Source organism: Aptenodytes forsteri, unplaced genomic scaffold, assembly GCF_000699145.1.
Source record: "Aptenodytes forsteri isolate BGI_AS27 unplaced genomic scaffold, ASM69914v1 Scaffold136, whole genome shotgun sequence".
NCBI classification, from domain to species: domain Eukaryota; kingdom Metazoa; phylum Chordata; class Aves; order Sphenisciformes; family Spheniscidae; genus Aptenodytes; species Aptenodytes forsteri.
In genome coordinates this window covers 506,035-522,455 of record NW_008796111.1, presented here as the reverse complement: position 1 = coordinate 522,455, position 16,421 = coordinate 506,035, and the positions used below count along the sequence as shown (strand labels likewise).

Here is a 16,421-nt window from a genome sequence, read left to right as displayed (position 1 = left end):
CCTTGGCACCATGCCCACAAGCGTCTCTCTTTCCCATCCCAACTGGCTGAGCACAGTACTTCCTCTTGTAAAGGAAGAAATTGTTTTCTTCTGGTTTTTTCCCTACCTGGGAGAAGTCTAGAGCTGTGCAATTTAAACACCTCAGCTTTGCAATCCCACTAATAGCATTTTAAACATCAGTGAGCCAAACTGATGAGCTACCTTGGAGCCAAACCATTCACTAAAAGGAAAATTCAATTTTTCCTAGCACTGTAACAAGAGAGATTTATCCACAGCAGCTAACTAAGCAAACCATACTAACGCCTGATGCCAAAACCCTCCCAGCTCTTGTCATGGCTTTCGAAAACACACCCTGTCTGACAGCTAATCCTCCTCCCAATCCCAAACTCTATTAGGGCATCCTCGGAGCTACATCTAGTCGTTAGCAAAAATGCCCCTTCTGCCCCCACCAGCAGCTTACAGGTCACACAGGCCAGGCACAACCCTAGCCCAGCATATGTCTACAGCCATTTAAGAGCTTATCTACTATAATCAGTCTTTGCTAACTAGATGCAATAGCAATTTTGCAGCTGCCAAGGACAACAAACAGAATGCAAAAAGTGGCAAGAAGCCCCCTTTAAGAAGTTGCACATTATAAATTGCTGAGAAAGCACGATGGGCGAAATTCTCAGGTGGCGTGAGTGGGTGTAATGCCACTGAAGTCAGTGGAACCATGCCCAAACAGATCAGCGGGAATATGGCTCAACAATTACATACAGCTCTGTGCAGAAGATCAGCTTCCTAAGCGCAAGGGCCTACAAGTGCTCAGCTCCAGTGCTAAGAATAAGGTGGACTCTGCACAGGATAGATTCAGAAATGTAGCAGTCCGACAACACAACGCTGGTGCTCACCAGTGCAATACAACCGGAGAAGGGACGTGCACAAACACACACCTCTCTGCCAGCTGCGATGCCACATCACATCCCTTATAGGCAGCTGATTGCCTGACCTTATGAGTGCTCTGTTAATTCAGCTGATAAAAATTATGCTCCTGGGTTATTTCCTAAGTGACAATGACTTGGTGTTAGTCATGATTTCCAAGCTGTATCTATCTGGGAAACTTCAGTTTCCTTTCTTGGATTGCTTGTTTTTCCCATGGTACTAACTACTATCTAAGGAAGACCTAGTCCAGCAGCTACTTGAAGGCTCTCAGTAAGAGAAGTTCTAGTTGGGGCTGCTCTGCCTTGATGCCCAGGCTGAGCTTTCACAAGTCTATAATTTCAGCCATGGGCTGGGTCTACTAAGAAGATATACCCAGGTGCAGGCTTGCCAAGCCTGGTGAAGGGTAGAGGTATTTAAAATGTAAGGGGGTGAAATATCAAATTTTCGTGCAAAGTCCATCTTCTGCAACTGGTGTAACACCAGAGGAATGAAGGGAAGGAGGGAAGTCAAAACTCTGGGCTCTGATAAACACCTTCCAAAAAGTGCTTCATATGCAAAGGTCTTGCAGTCATGGCTTAGCAGGCTCTCCCTGCTAGAGGTGAAATTATGCCCAGGCCTGGGCTGAGCTACAGCTCTCACATCCCATTGCAAACTTAATACTTCTTTTGACGAAGCATCGTGCAGAACTGCCTAATCCTGCAAATGGTGGCCAGACAAAATTAAAATATATCGCACAGACTGATGACACCATATCTCTGCTGCAGACTATTACAGCTATCCATCCGCCGAGGGCTTCCTGCTGCCAGACTGCGCATCAAGATGGAGGAAAAATGTTTACAGGAAGTTTTTATTTCTAGTAGGAGACCAGCTGAATACAGCTTTACAACCAAATGATGATTTCTGACATGATTGGGCTAATTCCAAAAAGTGCTTCATATGCAAAGGTCTTGCAGTCATGGCTTAGCAGGCTCTCCCTGCTAGAGGTGAAATTATGCCCAGGCCTGGGCTGAGCTACAGCTCTCACATCCCATTGCAAACTTAATACTTCTTTTGACGAAGCATCGTGCAGAACTGCCTAATCCTGCAAATGGTGGCCAGACAAAATTAAAATATATCGCACAGACTGATGACACCATATCTCTGCTGCAGACTATTACAGCTATCCATCCGCCGAGGGCTTCCTGCTGCCAGACTGCGCATCAAGATGGAGGAAAAATGTTTACAGGAAGTTTTTATTTCTAGTAGGAGACCAGCTGAATACAGCTTTACAACCAAATGATGATTTCTGACATGGCATTGGGCTAAAAGTGTGGGTTTTTTTTTTTAAATCCTATAGCATAGAAACATAGTTTGACTCTACAGATTGGATCAGGCTGAATTTGCAGGACTGGAAGCTAGATAAAGGAACTTTGATTTGACTTATAAAACTCAACAAGTGTGATCTGGAAGTCATTGACGGAGAATAAATGCAGAACACTACGATGTAGAACTTTTACAGCCTCCCTTTTCAGGCCATATAACTACACTTTAGAATTTAAAACAGCTGCTGTTCACCAGCATGTCTCCAGTGCCTAATTTTTAATCACGTAGAGGCAGCATGCCAAGTTTCCAGAATCTTTTTCCCAGAGCATCAATAGTGTTCATAACATCTCTGCCTACTGATGAGATTGTAAAAAGAAAAGACTCTTGCTTGTACCTTTCTCTGTTTGGCTGAGACATCCCACAGCTTCCTTGGTAGTGAAAACCTCTATTAAGCACTGCCTTTCAAAACTCAACTATTCCTTAGTCCCAGTTAGGTGTTATAAAATATAAATCTATTTCTGTGTAAACAACGACACCAAAACAATCCAAACCAATTTCCCAGGAACTTCCCAGTCTTTAGGTAACACAAAGCCTTTTACACAGGAACAAGCTGGGAATTAAAACGTCTTTCTGAAGGGTTTTGCAGCACACTGGATTAGCTCCCCTCTGGAGCTGCATCTGTGCTAGAGTCTCATGCAAAGGGAGGAGGTCCGGCTGCGAGGGGGGTGACTCCAGCTCCCACCCGGCTGCAGCTCCCTGGGGAGAACGTGTGCACAGGAGAAAAGGACAAAACACGGGGCTCCTGGCGCTGCAGGAGGAGGTCTGTGAGACCTCATGGGAGAGATGAGGACATCTAGAAGGAAGCAATGGGATCGGTTTGGGAGGACTGATGGAGGCCAGGGTTCCCAGAAACTCTGGAGAGGGAAGGAGAGACGAGGGAGTTTCAGGAGGAGGAAGGCAGAGGAAGCCCCAGGTGCTGCCAGTCCCCTCCCCGCTGTCCGGACCCAAAGTTGGATGAGCAGGCTGCAAAATCCCCAGAAGAGAAATGACAAAGGAAAGAAATCCAGACCTGGTGAGGCTCTGGAGTGGGAGGATTCCACTGCCCTCGTCTCAACATAGCAGGCTATGCCTGGCACAGGCATAGCTTAAGCAGGATCCTAATTAGGCAGTCTTTGAAATTAGGGAGAACCAAGAACCGAGGCACACAGCAGGGTCTCTCGCAAGCACAGGGAAAAGCTTTGGCTGTGCTGCTGGAGGGCCTGTGTGTGAGCAGAGGGGAGGGGAGAAATGGCTTCGGCTACTTGTCATTTTGTACAGAGCAGGATGAAAAAGTCTGTACTTCCCCCACTGGAATGTCCTCTGAAACAGGAAGGCAAAAGCTCCTCACGCCAATTAATACTTACTTTCAGGCCTGGGGGCCCAGGTGAGCCAGGGTTTCCGTGGGGACCTGGGGGACCCTAAAAAACACAACAAACGCAAAACAGAGTCAAAAGGCGTTCGTAGGCATCTGCATTAGTCCCGGGAGCGGCAGAAAGTCTCAGGCTGTGCTGTGGCCGGACCTAACAGCGCAGCACCAGCAGCCTGCCCCCCAGCAGAAAGACAGCTTCAGCGGGACTCTGTTAGTGCCTTCGGAGAGGTGAAACTTGGCTGCCGGTTCCCACCTACCTTTACAGAAGGTGGTTTCAGGCTGAAACCACAGGCTCTTTCAGGTGGTGTGTCTGTCACCACAAGATGTGTCATGTGGTGTCATGACAACAAGATGATTTGGGTACACCAAATATTCCACAACCAGGAACAGAAACTACCTTGGGGTCGGGGGAGTCAAAGCTGTGCAAGGAGCCCCAGCAGAAAGAGGTGGAGGTAGGCAGAGGGGAGTGGAAGCGTGGCAGGGTGTTAACAATTTTTTTTAGCCAAAATGGAAGAGAACACAACTAATGACTAAAGGGAAATTTTAAATTGTTCAGCTATTTGAGATGAACTCATTTCCCCAGCAACCAGATTTTTGCCTTTAGAGGTTAGAAAGAGAATGGATGGCTGGGCAGTAAAACGGGGGGAGCACAGGTAAGCCCCTGTTTAAACCATTTAAATCTGTATTTTTGCATAGGTCTCACAAGCCAACGACACTGTCAGAGTATTTACCTCAGATCACATACAGCAGTATCTCCTTTTGCATCGTATTTTAACCCACCGTGCATATTTTCCAAAGACTATTTAGGGAGTTATCTGGAATAAGCAGCTAAGAATAGTTTATCCCGGGATTGTATAGAGCACAGAAGATCTGTTAACCTTTCAGGCAGAAGTAATAACAATTCTAAGTCCTCTTGAAGACGTTCCTGGGAGATGAAACAACCTGAAGATTCAATTCCAAGGGCTCCTGTTCTGCCAAGACTGTGTGTGAGCTTTACACCACCATGAGGAGCATTTTACTGTACCCTCTAGTTAGAAGGAGTACAGGCTAGGGGATAAAAAGCCACTCAGACACTTTCTCAGTAAGTTGTAGTATTTCCGATGAGCTCTTCAGCATACGTGGGGCCAAAATCTTCAGGGACTGATTTCCAAGGAAAATCACTGCAGTTAAACATGCGACTGCCATCCAAGTTCAGTGCCATTCCTGTCTTTTGAGAGAACATGAGTGCGCTGATGTATATTCAGTTTTATTTTTACTACACTGTAATAGAAAATAATGGCTTTTTTTATTTAGCTATTGTATCTTGTGGTATAGACTAGTATATATCTAGTATATATATCTAGTGGTATAGATATAGGTTGAGTGCTCAGTGCTATTTCACAACACATGCTGCTCTGCTGTAAGAGGCTGTTCAGTTAAAAGGCTGAGGCTGAACTTTTCAAATGGCATTTTTTCCCCAAATAAATTTAATATCCCATTCTTAAATTCCTTCCAAATTTTCAGCCTGAAATTCTCCAATAGTTTAGCCTGGCTGTGAATTTCCAATGAAACTGAAAGAACTTTAATTAGAATTAAGGTATTTGAGTATCAATTTGCCATTTGAAAACCATATAGCTGCTGTAACCAGAGTAACTGAGCACCAAGTAGTCTTAAATAAATTCATCTTCCCAGCAAACATCATCTGTCCACCTCATTGGGTGGGACACTGCAACAGAAACAATGTGCTGCTTAAGGTAATTCAACAAGTCTGTGGTAGTAAAAGCGCTTCAACCCAAGTTTTCCAAGTCTCAAATATGTATGAAAATTAATATTAAGTGACAGAAATCAGAACAGTAAAGTCTCTATAAAAGATGGGTTACTAAAAAGCTCTTACACGTAAGCAATAATCTAGGTAGCTCTGAACAGGGTTCATAAATCCAGACTGCTGCTAGATTTGAGGAGGGAATTCAGCTGTTATTCAACTTTGGAATCAGGCAGCTTGGCTCAAAGCCCATTTCAGTGCAGTTAGTTGAAATCCGTGCTCCACCATAGCCTGGGGCAGGCTCAAAACTGTCAGACTGGAGAGAACAGCATGGTTTGGTGTGACTCCTAGCTGAAAACCATAGTTTCCAGGAGGAAACCTGGAACTTAGGAAGCTCAGTTGCTGATCAAGAGCTCCTGGATAAGAGACTAATCACACCTCCAGCAAAATTTGGTGCAGGCTCTTCCAGAGCTAAACCAAAGCACAGCAACACAATCATAAAAAGCCTTAACCAAAAGGAGGAAAGAAGGGAGAAAGAATCTAGTCCCAGTATCCAGTGACAAAACACGTGATTACGAAAAACACAGGCTCTTGACATAAGATGGAGCCTTTACCACTGAATTAAATGAGGCTCATAGCGTGTGATCCAGGCAAAGGAAGGTCAGAAACCCATCCTATTCCCAAAGATCAATGTGGTCTTATCCTAGTGAGAAGTGGCCACATCCTGCTGATGAAGTGACAGTGGGAAGTCCAGTCTGGCACACAAGAAACTGCTGTAACCAAGTCTGGGGCTTGCGCTAAACATTTTAAACTGCTCTCATAACTGTGGAGAGAAAAGGGCGTAGTCTGGCAGTAGTCCTAAAAATGGTAAAAAATAACTGATCTTGATGTGTTCCAACATGGTTAGTCCTGAATCTGTGATTACACCCACATTCTTGGCAGAGGAGGAAGATGCGGTGTGGTACAGTTAGATGGGCTGAGTAACAAAAGGTACAGGACAGCATCCGCCTCAGGAGCTGTTAGCAATACAAAATCTGAACAGGCAGGCCTTACACATTAATCCATGCACCAATCTGCAAGCCCCAATAACAGTCATCATGCCCTCAAGCTACCCACCCTTGTTTTATTAAACCCAGTCCAATGTTCATTCCTCTTCTCCTACTGCGCCCATCAGAATTACCCATCTCCAACCAGTGCTCCCAGAAATAGCCCTCTTTCCATGGAGAAGCAATTCAAGAGTTAACTGCTTTGTAGTTCTATAGTTAATTGATGGGCTGAGTAACAAAAGGTACAGGACAGCATCCGCCTCAGGAGCTGTTAGCAATACAAAATCTGAACAGGCAGGCCTTACACATTAATCCATGCACCAATCTGCAAGCCCCAATAACAGTCATCATGCCCTCAAGCTACCCACCCTTGTTTTATTAAACCCAGTTCATTCTTCATTCCTCTTCTCCTACTGCGCCCATCAGAATTACCCACCAGTGCTCAGTGCTCCCAGAAATAGCCCTCTTTCCATGGAGAAGCAAGTTAACAGCTTGTTTTATTAAACCCAGTCCAATGTTCATTCCTCTTCTCCTACTGCGCCCATCAGAATTACCCATCTCCAACCAGTGCTCCCAGAAATAGCCCTCTTTCCATGGAGAAGCAATTCAAGAGTTAACTGCTTTGTAGTTCTATAGTTAATTGCTATATTTTACTCATGCTATCCTGGACTTAATTCAATTTCCCACTCATATATAGAAATTGGGACTCTCCTAAATATATTTATCATCAATACATTAGTTTTGCTCCTCTTTTCTACACACAGGATGGGACAATGCTGAGACCGCTGAATAAAAAAATTCCACAGCACGCATTACTATTTGCACGCGCGCCTGTTTACCCACCCACTTTGGCTCCCTTATAACCGCTGAAACAATCCAATCTAGCGGCAAGCAAACTTGCATCTGAAATCTTCCAAGCCTTGCACCAGAAATTCCACGGAAAATTTTACCATGGGACAGCAGCAGCCCAAGGCTCAGCGGCACGGAGACCAGAACAATCCCTGAATGTGTTCTCCAAAAGAAAAAATTTTACCATGGGACAGCAGCAGCCCAAGGCTCAGCGGCACGGAGACCAGAACAATCTGAATGTGTTGTCCCAAAGGTGACGGGTTTGTAATCTCCCTGGAATGTCTTTTACGTGAACGATGCTACTTGAGAACTACGCTGTGCCATCCAGTTCATCTCCGTGACGCGCCTGGAGATGGGACCCTGCTCACAGAAGCGCTTTTATGTGTACTGGTTCACAGCCCAAAAAATTAACAAAAGTATAACTGTGCACAGCTCCCCCCATCCCTCCAGCATTCATGAGGAGGGGAAAAAAAACCCTCCGAACTCCTGCTAAATGCTAGAAAGCTTCAGTCCAAGGAATGACCACTCAATTCAAAACTCATTATGTCTTGGGGTTTCACTGTGTAAAGCAAGTTTTTCTGCTCCTGACCTACAGATCCCACTCTGACCTCTGGCTTGCTGAAAAATGAGCTAAATATTTGAAGTGAAGCCAAACAAACTGTTTCTTTAAACACTTCTTTTCAGAAATTGGAAAATCTTCCTAATGGAATGAGGATACCGGGGAACCTCTACAGCTGACTAAGTTCTTGCTTGTTTTAGGAGGGAAGCCCTGCATTTTGAAAGAAAGGGAGATTTTTTGCAACCACAGACCAAATGTAACAGGGACATGTTACACTGGGACCTTGCAATCTTTCAAGCTGCTGAGGTTCACAGGAGGATGGCAAGAACATCCGAAAGCATCAGGAAGTGCACAGGTATTCTCTTCACCCATCCATTTAGATTTCTCTTGTATTGTATCAGAGAAGTTAAATAAAACAAGAGCAATTGCAGCATGCCAGGATTTTTATTCCCAATTCTGCCTCTGACCTGTTGCGTGGACATGGGTAAAACACTCCCCTTACATCTGAGTTTGCTTACCTGTTAGACAGAGAGATCGGCTTCCAGTGGGAGCTGGCTTCCTAAATTATTTGTTTTGGAAAGTTTGACCACAGCTCTTTTCTTGCTGACCTGGGAGTGAAGCCAACAACCGGACTCCTGCCTGTCACGTGTTGGCTTGCTGTCTCCTTCACGTAGGAGGGGGACAGATAACTAGGGTTTACATAGCACTCGCCCGGAAGGCAACATTTAAGACCAAGTATCATGGTTCACAGTACTTTTCTGCAGACCTGATTAAATCACAGGTAGTTTGCTGGTCTAACTATACCAGTGGGGACTGACCAACATAGATGTGCTGGCAAAAGCCTCTGATGCAGACAGCCTGGGAGCGAAGCTATTCGAGTCCTGGGTGAGGCAGGAATAAGCTACGATGGTGCAGAAGTTATTGCTCCACCGGGAGCCCTTTGTTGACAGTTACTTGTAGAGCTTGTTAGCACAGCTCTGCTAGCAAAACCCAGCCTCGGTCACTGCCTCCCCACTAAACCTTGATGTTTGAAGAAATGCAAAGGTCACCTGCAGAAATGAAGTGCAACGCACATTGCTTGCACAGAACTGCTCTGTGCGGGTTGCTGTGCGCGTACCCGAGTGCCACCGCTCACACACACAGCTGTGGAAAAGGTGTCCCACTACCTGCCCGGCAAAGTGCTTTCACATCACAGAAACCTGGGGAAAACCTTCATTGCTAAAACCGCCATTCCCTTCAAGAGGCACCTCGGATCTTACACAGACACTTGCCGAGGCACATGGCACATTCATTTGAGGAAAAGCGGTGTGGGCAGATCTCTTGCTTATGCCTCAAATTCTTTAATGCAGACATAAAAGCCAAACCCAATCCTATCTGGATACAGACAGAGAGAAAACCTTCCTGTAAAGTGCACATGACTAATACAGCAATATCTCTACAGGTTTGCAAAGCGCCTGAGGAAGCGTTGTTAGCCATCATTTCCAGTCATCAGAACTGCAACATTTTTACTCCTTTCCCTTGGAGTCCCTTAGGCAATAACGGGAAGAAGAAACACCCAGCTTTCATTTGTTAGATATCTCTGCCTTCATAGTTGCAGAGAGAAGAACATCGCTATAGTCTGAATCTGTCTCAGTGGGTCCCTGATGCTGAGTGATAGGGTGTAAAATTAATTCCATGCTCCTAAAATGGGGATCGGCTTTTAAAAGTCGAGAAATTGTCATTTTCAAGACTGCCACTATCCACTTAGCTACTCTACCTTGGGTTGCACTTGAATGCCAGGATGTGTCCCGAACACAACCTCTTTCATGCTTTTACAAAGACTGGCATTTGTTGTTGCAAGCCAGGTGGCATTGCTTACGTGGAAGAGCAACATTCAGACTGTACAGGCAAGTCTAGCGATACTTATCTGCTGGAAACAAGGAGACAGAATCGTGGGATCAGCCAGCTTTTCTTACGAACTGTCACTGACCACAGTCTCACCCTCAAAGCAAAAGCTAATCAGAGCTTTCGCTTTACCCTCAGCAATATGGGGGGAGAAAGGGAAATAAAACAGAGACAATACAGAATTCAAAGGAGTGGAAATACTGCGCTACGTCAGCAAGAGAGCCACTTTATGGACTTCACAGCTACAAAAGGTCGTGAGTCAAATGTTGCGATTAGATTTTCAAATGAGCCAAGTAATTGTATAAGCATTAATAATGTAGAAATTACACAAGCTACAACAAGGGCAATTATGTCTCATGCTTTAGGCCATAAACTGCATTGGTGACAAGGAAATATCCTTCCTTTCCTCTGGCATCGAGCACGGCAAAGTTGCATGCAATGTACAGCCCCCCCTCAGGAGCTCCAATCTTGGTCTGGAGCCCCATGGGACACCTCATGGGTTACCATTGGGCTGGGCTGGTGTGAGAACTGTGTGGCTGCTTTGTTTGAGGATCCGGTTAGGCAGAGGTAGAACATAACCCCTGCAGTGTTGCACATTTATTTTTAAGTGGCTCATGCACAACAAACACAAAAGACGCAAGAATTCCCCTAAGCCTGTCTTAGTTTCTGGCAGCTCTTCTTCTTTGCAATGAAATCCTTAAACCCCAAAGAACCACAAGAAAAAAAATACTACAAACATGTTGCAAAGTCAAAACAACTTATGCACAGAGCAGTTCTGTCTCCAGTGCTCCAGGCCAGACATTTACAGAGTGACCCTTTTGCCCCCTCCCAAAATTAGCACAGCCTCTTTGCAGAGGTCTGACCCAAGCCGGGCTCAGCTGTGCTGAGCACTTCCTAAATGGGAACGCTTTCCTGGGCTGATTCTCAGCACCTCTGGCAGGGACTGAACTCAGAAATCCTCTGTTGCTTATTGTCTTTCAGAGGATGATCTTAAATATAGGATGGAGCATGCCACAGCTGGGGAATAACACAGAAAGTTATGACACGGCTTCCACAATGCTTTTTTCTTCAGAAAACCTCAAGTTTTGGCAGGTAGTGGAATTCAGATGTAGAGCTGAAATTTGGTCATTCACGCAGCAGGCAGGGGATGCAGCTGGGGTCTCCAGACACGGAGTCTAGCTTGCACACCACAGGATTGCAAGAAGTAACACCAAACACCTCTCCTAAGTAATGAGATGGGGTAAGAACAAACTTTCAGCCTTAATGGGGACTTGCTAAGAACTGTAAACTCCAGACAGTTTGCTGATGTGGTTGCTGCTCAGGTATTTGTAAACAGAAGACATCAGGGCTGTACAACCAGTCGTGCTGATGTTTCACTAAAGAACATATCTAGTGTGGAACAGATTGTCCTGTCCATAAAACACACGAGCCTGGTGCTATCTAATGCCTTACACTTATGGCCCAAGTCAGTATTCAGATCTGTTGATATCCACGCTCAGGCTGCAGGGGGTCCTGCAGACCTTTTGGTTTTTACTGTTGTAGAAGGAGCTGCGTTTATCTTTACTGGTTACTGCAAGATCTCACAGGACTGTAACAAGTGTCCTCAGGGAATGCACAGCCTTCTAGCTCTTAGCCTCTTGGTTGTTCTTTAAAGGCATTACATGGGGTTGAGTTTTAGCCAAGTATGTGTGAGGAAATCTCCCTCTGCTGCCAGGCCAGGATGCTGCCTGGATCACGGATCCAAATATTCCCTCCTTCCAGCCTCAGACACTTGCATCTTTTGATTCCCAACCCACGTCAGTGCAGTGCTCAGGAAATGGGCTCCGTGACCGTACCTTGTGGGACAGCACCTTGCTACCGTGAAAGTGGTGCCAACAGTTAACTGTATCCAGATCAGGCGCGTTGCCCAGCTTTGGGAGACTACTTCTGCAGCTAGGCCAATGCAGAAAGCTTTTCTCACAGCTAGCTGCAGCACTCGGCACCAGATGTTTCCTCAGCATAGCACTCAATGTTCAAAGATCTGCGTCAGAATTTAAAGTAGGGAGGAAGAAATTCAGGAATTTGCAATGGATCTTGTAGAACAGCTCAGACATTTTGCTCTAGATCCTGAAAAGGAGTCAGAGAGCAGGTCTCAGTCTGGGGAACACAAAAGCTCATCCTTGTGTGTTGAGTCCTTTGTCCAAGAACATGGCCTCACTAGTGAAGGCATAGTGACAGTGAGGGACCTCAAAAGGAAGCAATTTGGGAAGCTGGGGAGAGTGAAGGACAGAACAAAAAGCAGCCAAAGCTAATATTTAGCACTGGATTTGCAAGAAGAGATGGATACTGGAAACAAAATGAGACAGACAGAGCTCATTCTTCTGACAGCCATTTGGAAGCATTCATTCCCAGCCTTTGCTGATGCCAAACCTTAGCCCAGGGAGGCTGCAAATCACCAGTGTGGCCTCCTGAAAACCTGTAACAGGGAATGAGAAAAAGGAAAAAGGCCAGACCTCAACAGTGGGGCTTGAAGCAATCATTACTCAGCCATAGGAACATACAACAACCCTTGGAACAGTGGGACAGGCAGATGCAAGTACAAATGGAGAGAAATTTTTAAACCACTTACTCGGGAACCTCTCTTGCCAGGTGGTCCTGGTAAGCCCGGCAGACCTGGTGGACCCTAGAAAAATAAAAATAAGTATTAATGATGGTTCTATAACAGGATGGTGCTCCTGACAGTATTTCAAGGAGACCCATAATACAACCATTTGGAGAAGACCTGGGGAGAAGGGCCAGTTATAACACCATGGCCAGAATTTCCTTTCAACTTACGCTATTACCATAAAGGGATAAAAGCCATGCACAATAACATCTGCAGAAGCATATATTTCCATGGAGTAGAGAAAGAGCGTTCACATCTTTCTGCTGTGGACCGCATTCCTGTGATCACAGCTGTGTTTCACGCTTCCAGTTTCCTGGACCCGTGCTGTAACACAGGGGTAACACAACTGTCTCCCAGCTTCGGAGTCTTCTGCTATGTGCTAGCACACAACAGAAGTAACGTGTTAGCACCCTGGCGAGGGAGGAACACTGTGTGTTGTAATATATACCAGCTGAGGATGTATAGTTCTTGGTGTTGTAGGTTCCTACATGAGTTGCAACATAATCGCATCCCAGCACTTCATATTTTAAATCAACGTGTTACAAAATGTAATAAAATTGGTGTCAATGCTGGAAATTCTTAAATACGGCTCTGTAATATAGGAGAGGTCAACTCATACATGTCAGAGTAGTGGGGGTTCTTGGAAGAGGGTGAGAACAAAGTGGAGGTATCAGGCACCCAGCTGTGCACTGATCTGAAACAGGTTAGGAAAAAATACTTAACCTATGAGGTTTGAACTCCTTTGAATTTATTCATTTATTTATTCATTTTTTTCAATGCGACTGGAGAAATCAGGTTTCTAGAGAGCCATTTGCAACTCCTAATAACTCCTCAAAACTTCTTTTCCCCCAAGCCAAACATGTCTAACAAGAATAACTGTTAATTAAAGCGTCTCCCAGAGGATTTATAATCTAGTAGCTCTTTACAAAAGATGAGTTTTCATTGCATCCAGGGGAGAGAGTGATCCAGAGCAGCAGACTGAAGGACGTTTGGAAGGCAGCCTGAGCTCTCCAACTGCGTGGCAGTCAGGAGAGCAGGTCCCAGGAGCAACGCTCTGCAGGGAAGATGGGTGCATTGCATGGAGCAGGTGCAGCGCAAGCCCCACGGCCGCACTCCGGCCCCCGCACAGCCTCGCTCCCTTCCCACTGGCTCACCTCTGTAGGACCTCACATGCTCGATCGCCCCAGGCGGAGCCTGCTGCAGGGCTGACCCTGTTGCTGCTGAAGGATTGCCAGGCAGGACTGCTCAGGCTCCGCAGCGTATTGCTGACCCCGAGGAAAAGTGAAAAGTTCGTGATCTCTAACGCAGGAGTCATCAAGGGTGTGATTTAGTAACAAAAATAAACCCTGGAGATCCCTATCCTAAATCTCATGCCCAGGATAAGATTTTGAACAGAGAAAACCTGCCTGAACCATATAGGTAACTGATGAATAAACATTCCCCTAAGATTACCAACCCTCCTATACATAAGCAGTAAATTAGTATAAAGGAAATCTTTTGAAAAAGACATCCAGCCAAACTTGGTACAGTAGAAAACAGTCAGGGGGAAGAGTAAGCAAAGCCCAGGGTAGGTCTTTCTGTGCTACTAATTTGTCAGGACATCAAATGAATCATAACCTATTTTTTATCTATAGTTATTTCTATCTGTAGTAAAGATGACAAGAAAAGGATTGTTTTAAAAGCGTGAGAGCCTACACAGCATAGAATAGCTAATGCCCCACACTTAGACACACAGGGATGGACTTCTACCACCGTATCACTCACTGCTACTACCCAACACTGCTGCCTGTCCTGGAGATTTCCAGTCTCTATAGGCTGGGACGCTTCATCTGACCTCTTTGCAAGTTACTTATTGCTGGCTAACACAGTATGACTAGTCCTTGTATTAACAACCCTCATTGATACAGCTGACCCTCATTTTAGCAATACACACAGCATTTTAACCTGCCATTGTGCCAGCTCAGGGCCCCATGCATAATGCAATTATACAGCTGTGCAAATAGACACATGATTGTAGGGTTTTTTAAGCCTCATGTATAACTGTGCTCCAGAATCCAAGCTTTTATTAAAAAAATCCCCTTGCCCTTTTAGTTGGGAAGATATCAAAACATGAATCCAATGCAACTGATCCAGCGACAGTTAATAGTTTACCAAAGATTAATTCAAGTCCTTAACCTCTTCTCCATCAAAACCCATCCCCATTTACCCCTAGAAGGAGAAATAAAAGAGAAGATGCAACCGTCTGAGAACTGCGTTCCATGCGTACCAGAATTGAGGTGACCTTTTCCACCTTCCTGCTAACAGCAGCTGCAATTGTGCTTGGCCACTTGCGTAAAAATGTTCTCCAAAAAATGTGGGCTGCTCAGAATAAACTGAAGCTAACATAAAAATAAGGAGAGAGTTAATACCTGCACTGGAATGGGAATACGGATTTAAGGGAAAGGCATTTAGCTGGAACAGCACAGAAAGAGCAGTACATAATTCAGGAGTCCCTATCGCTTTGCTTTGGTTTAATTTGCCATTCCTTCAGCCTTTTTTTTTTTTTTCCTTTTTCCTCTCCTGAGGGGTAAGAAGAATAAGGTAGGATGAGTGGCTAAAAGTTGCCAGCCACCATGGTAACTGCATAAGGCAAGAGCGTGACCACGTACAAATTAGAAGCAAGTCAAGGTGGAAGAGAACTGGGGTAGCTGGATGAACACAAGTAGTTGTGAAACGTGACGCACTGCAAGACCACCTTCTAGCTTCTCACACAGTTCCTTGGTAGTTGGATTGGATGGGACATGTACTGTGCCTTCCTAGTGACTCATTTCTCCTTCGCCCTGTGCCCTATATGTATGCCCCTATATCATCCAGCTCAAATTCTTGAGCGAGAGGCCCACGTCAGACAACTGCCTTTGCCTGGAGAGAGCAATATTGCAATGCACACAAAGGAAAATGCACATCCACGGAGGCAGCCAGAGAAGACTAAGACTGGATCAGGGCCCAGCTACTTACAGATGATGGATGATGATCAGCTACTTACAGATGATGGATGCAATCCCACTTAAAACGCAAGGCTCCAAGACATGGCGAGTAAGAGGTGTCTATCAACGAGCCACCACGCAGCAAGGCGCTAAGAGTCTGCCTGGAGGTAAGGCCCATGCAGTCCCTACGCTCACCAGAGACATCTCCACCCTCACCCCTAATGCAGGGAAGAGTTAAACTGATCACACAGAGCCTGTGTGGACCTTTCCGTTGTACCCCTTAGAGCACCCCTGGGGAATTCCATAGGGAGCAGTGGGAAGCGCTCAGAGAGGCAGGAAAGTTTCCTTTTCCTGGCAGCTAGAGGAAGATATCGCTTCTCTGCTCCTGCCCTCCCATTGCAGGGACACCTCATGAGATCGGCAAAGCTGACAGCCTCCTGCAGCGAGCTACCGTTCCGAGCACTTTGGTTCTTGTCTCTCTGGCTTCCTGCCTACTCCCTTCTGCAAACTGATGGCAGGGAGCACACACCCTGTTATCACACAGAGCAACATCAGAGATCAAGGAGAAACATGGCAGAAGCAGATACTCTCTCTTCTCAAGCCAAACAGCTGAACTGTTAACCAGCCTGAACAGTTCTGTGAAGCAGCTAATGGCAGCCACATAAAAGTTTAACCCTTCTCGGTTTCCCACGGTAGCATTAGCAACGATGACTGATCCCACCAAATGATTATAGGATTTATTCTAAGCTGCTGCTGGGAAACTTTCTGGCGCAGAGGGGACTTTTTTTCTTAGCTTTTTGAGCTTCAAATTGCAAACGGAAAATTAAGCTAAGTTGTCTGAAAGGGAAATACATCGGACCCCGAGGACAAGAGAAATCTCACCATTTCCTCTTGCTGCCGAGATCAGCCAGTTTATACCTCTGCCTCTCCCACATCATGACCCTCCTCACACTGCTTCCTCCGCCCGCAGCAATGCCACTGGGAGTTAGCTGCCTTCAGATCTCAAAACCTGAGCAAGGCTGAACCTGTTCCAAGAGGGCTTCAAGGAAAGCACAATCGGTACAGGAATTGATGCTGGTGATTTGGGAAATGACTTGCTTCCTT

At 45.6% G+C, this 16,421-nt stretch overlaps 1 protein-coding gene across 1 annotated transcript in view; it reads right to left on the bottom strand.

Moving 5' to 3' along the window:
- Nucleotides 1-16,421, bottom strand: part of COL27A1 (collagen type XXVII alpha 1 chain) — a 164,097-nt gene that overhangs the window by 125,702 nt on the left and 21,974 nt on the right. Inside the window, exons 4-5 of the mRNA XM_009286879.1 lie at nucleotides 12,319-12,372; nucleotides 3,627-3,680 (exon numbers count right to left, since the gene is read on the bottom strand). Coding sequence (XP_009285154.1) covers nucleotides 3,627-3,680; nucleotides 12,319-12,372 — 108 coding nt within the window. The remainder of the gene's footprint in view (nucleotides 1-3,626; nucleotides 3,681-12,318; nucleotides 12,373-16,421) is intronic.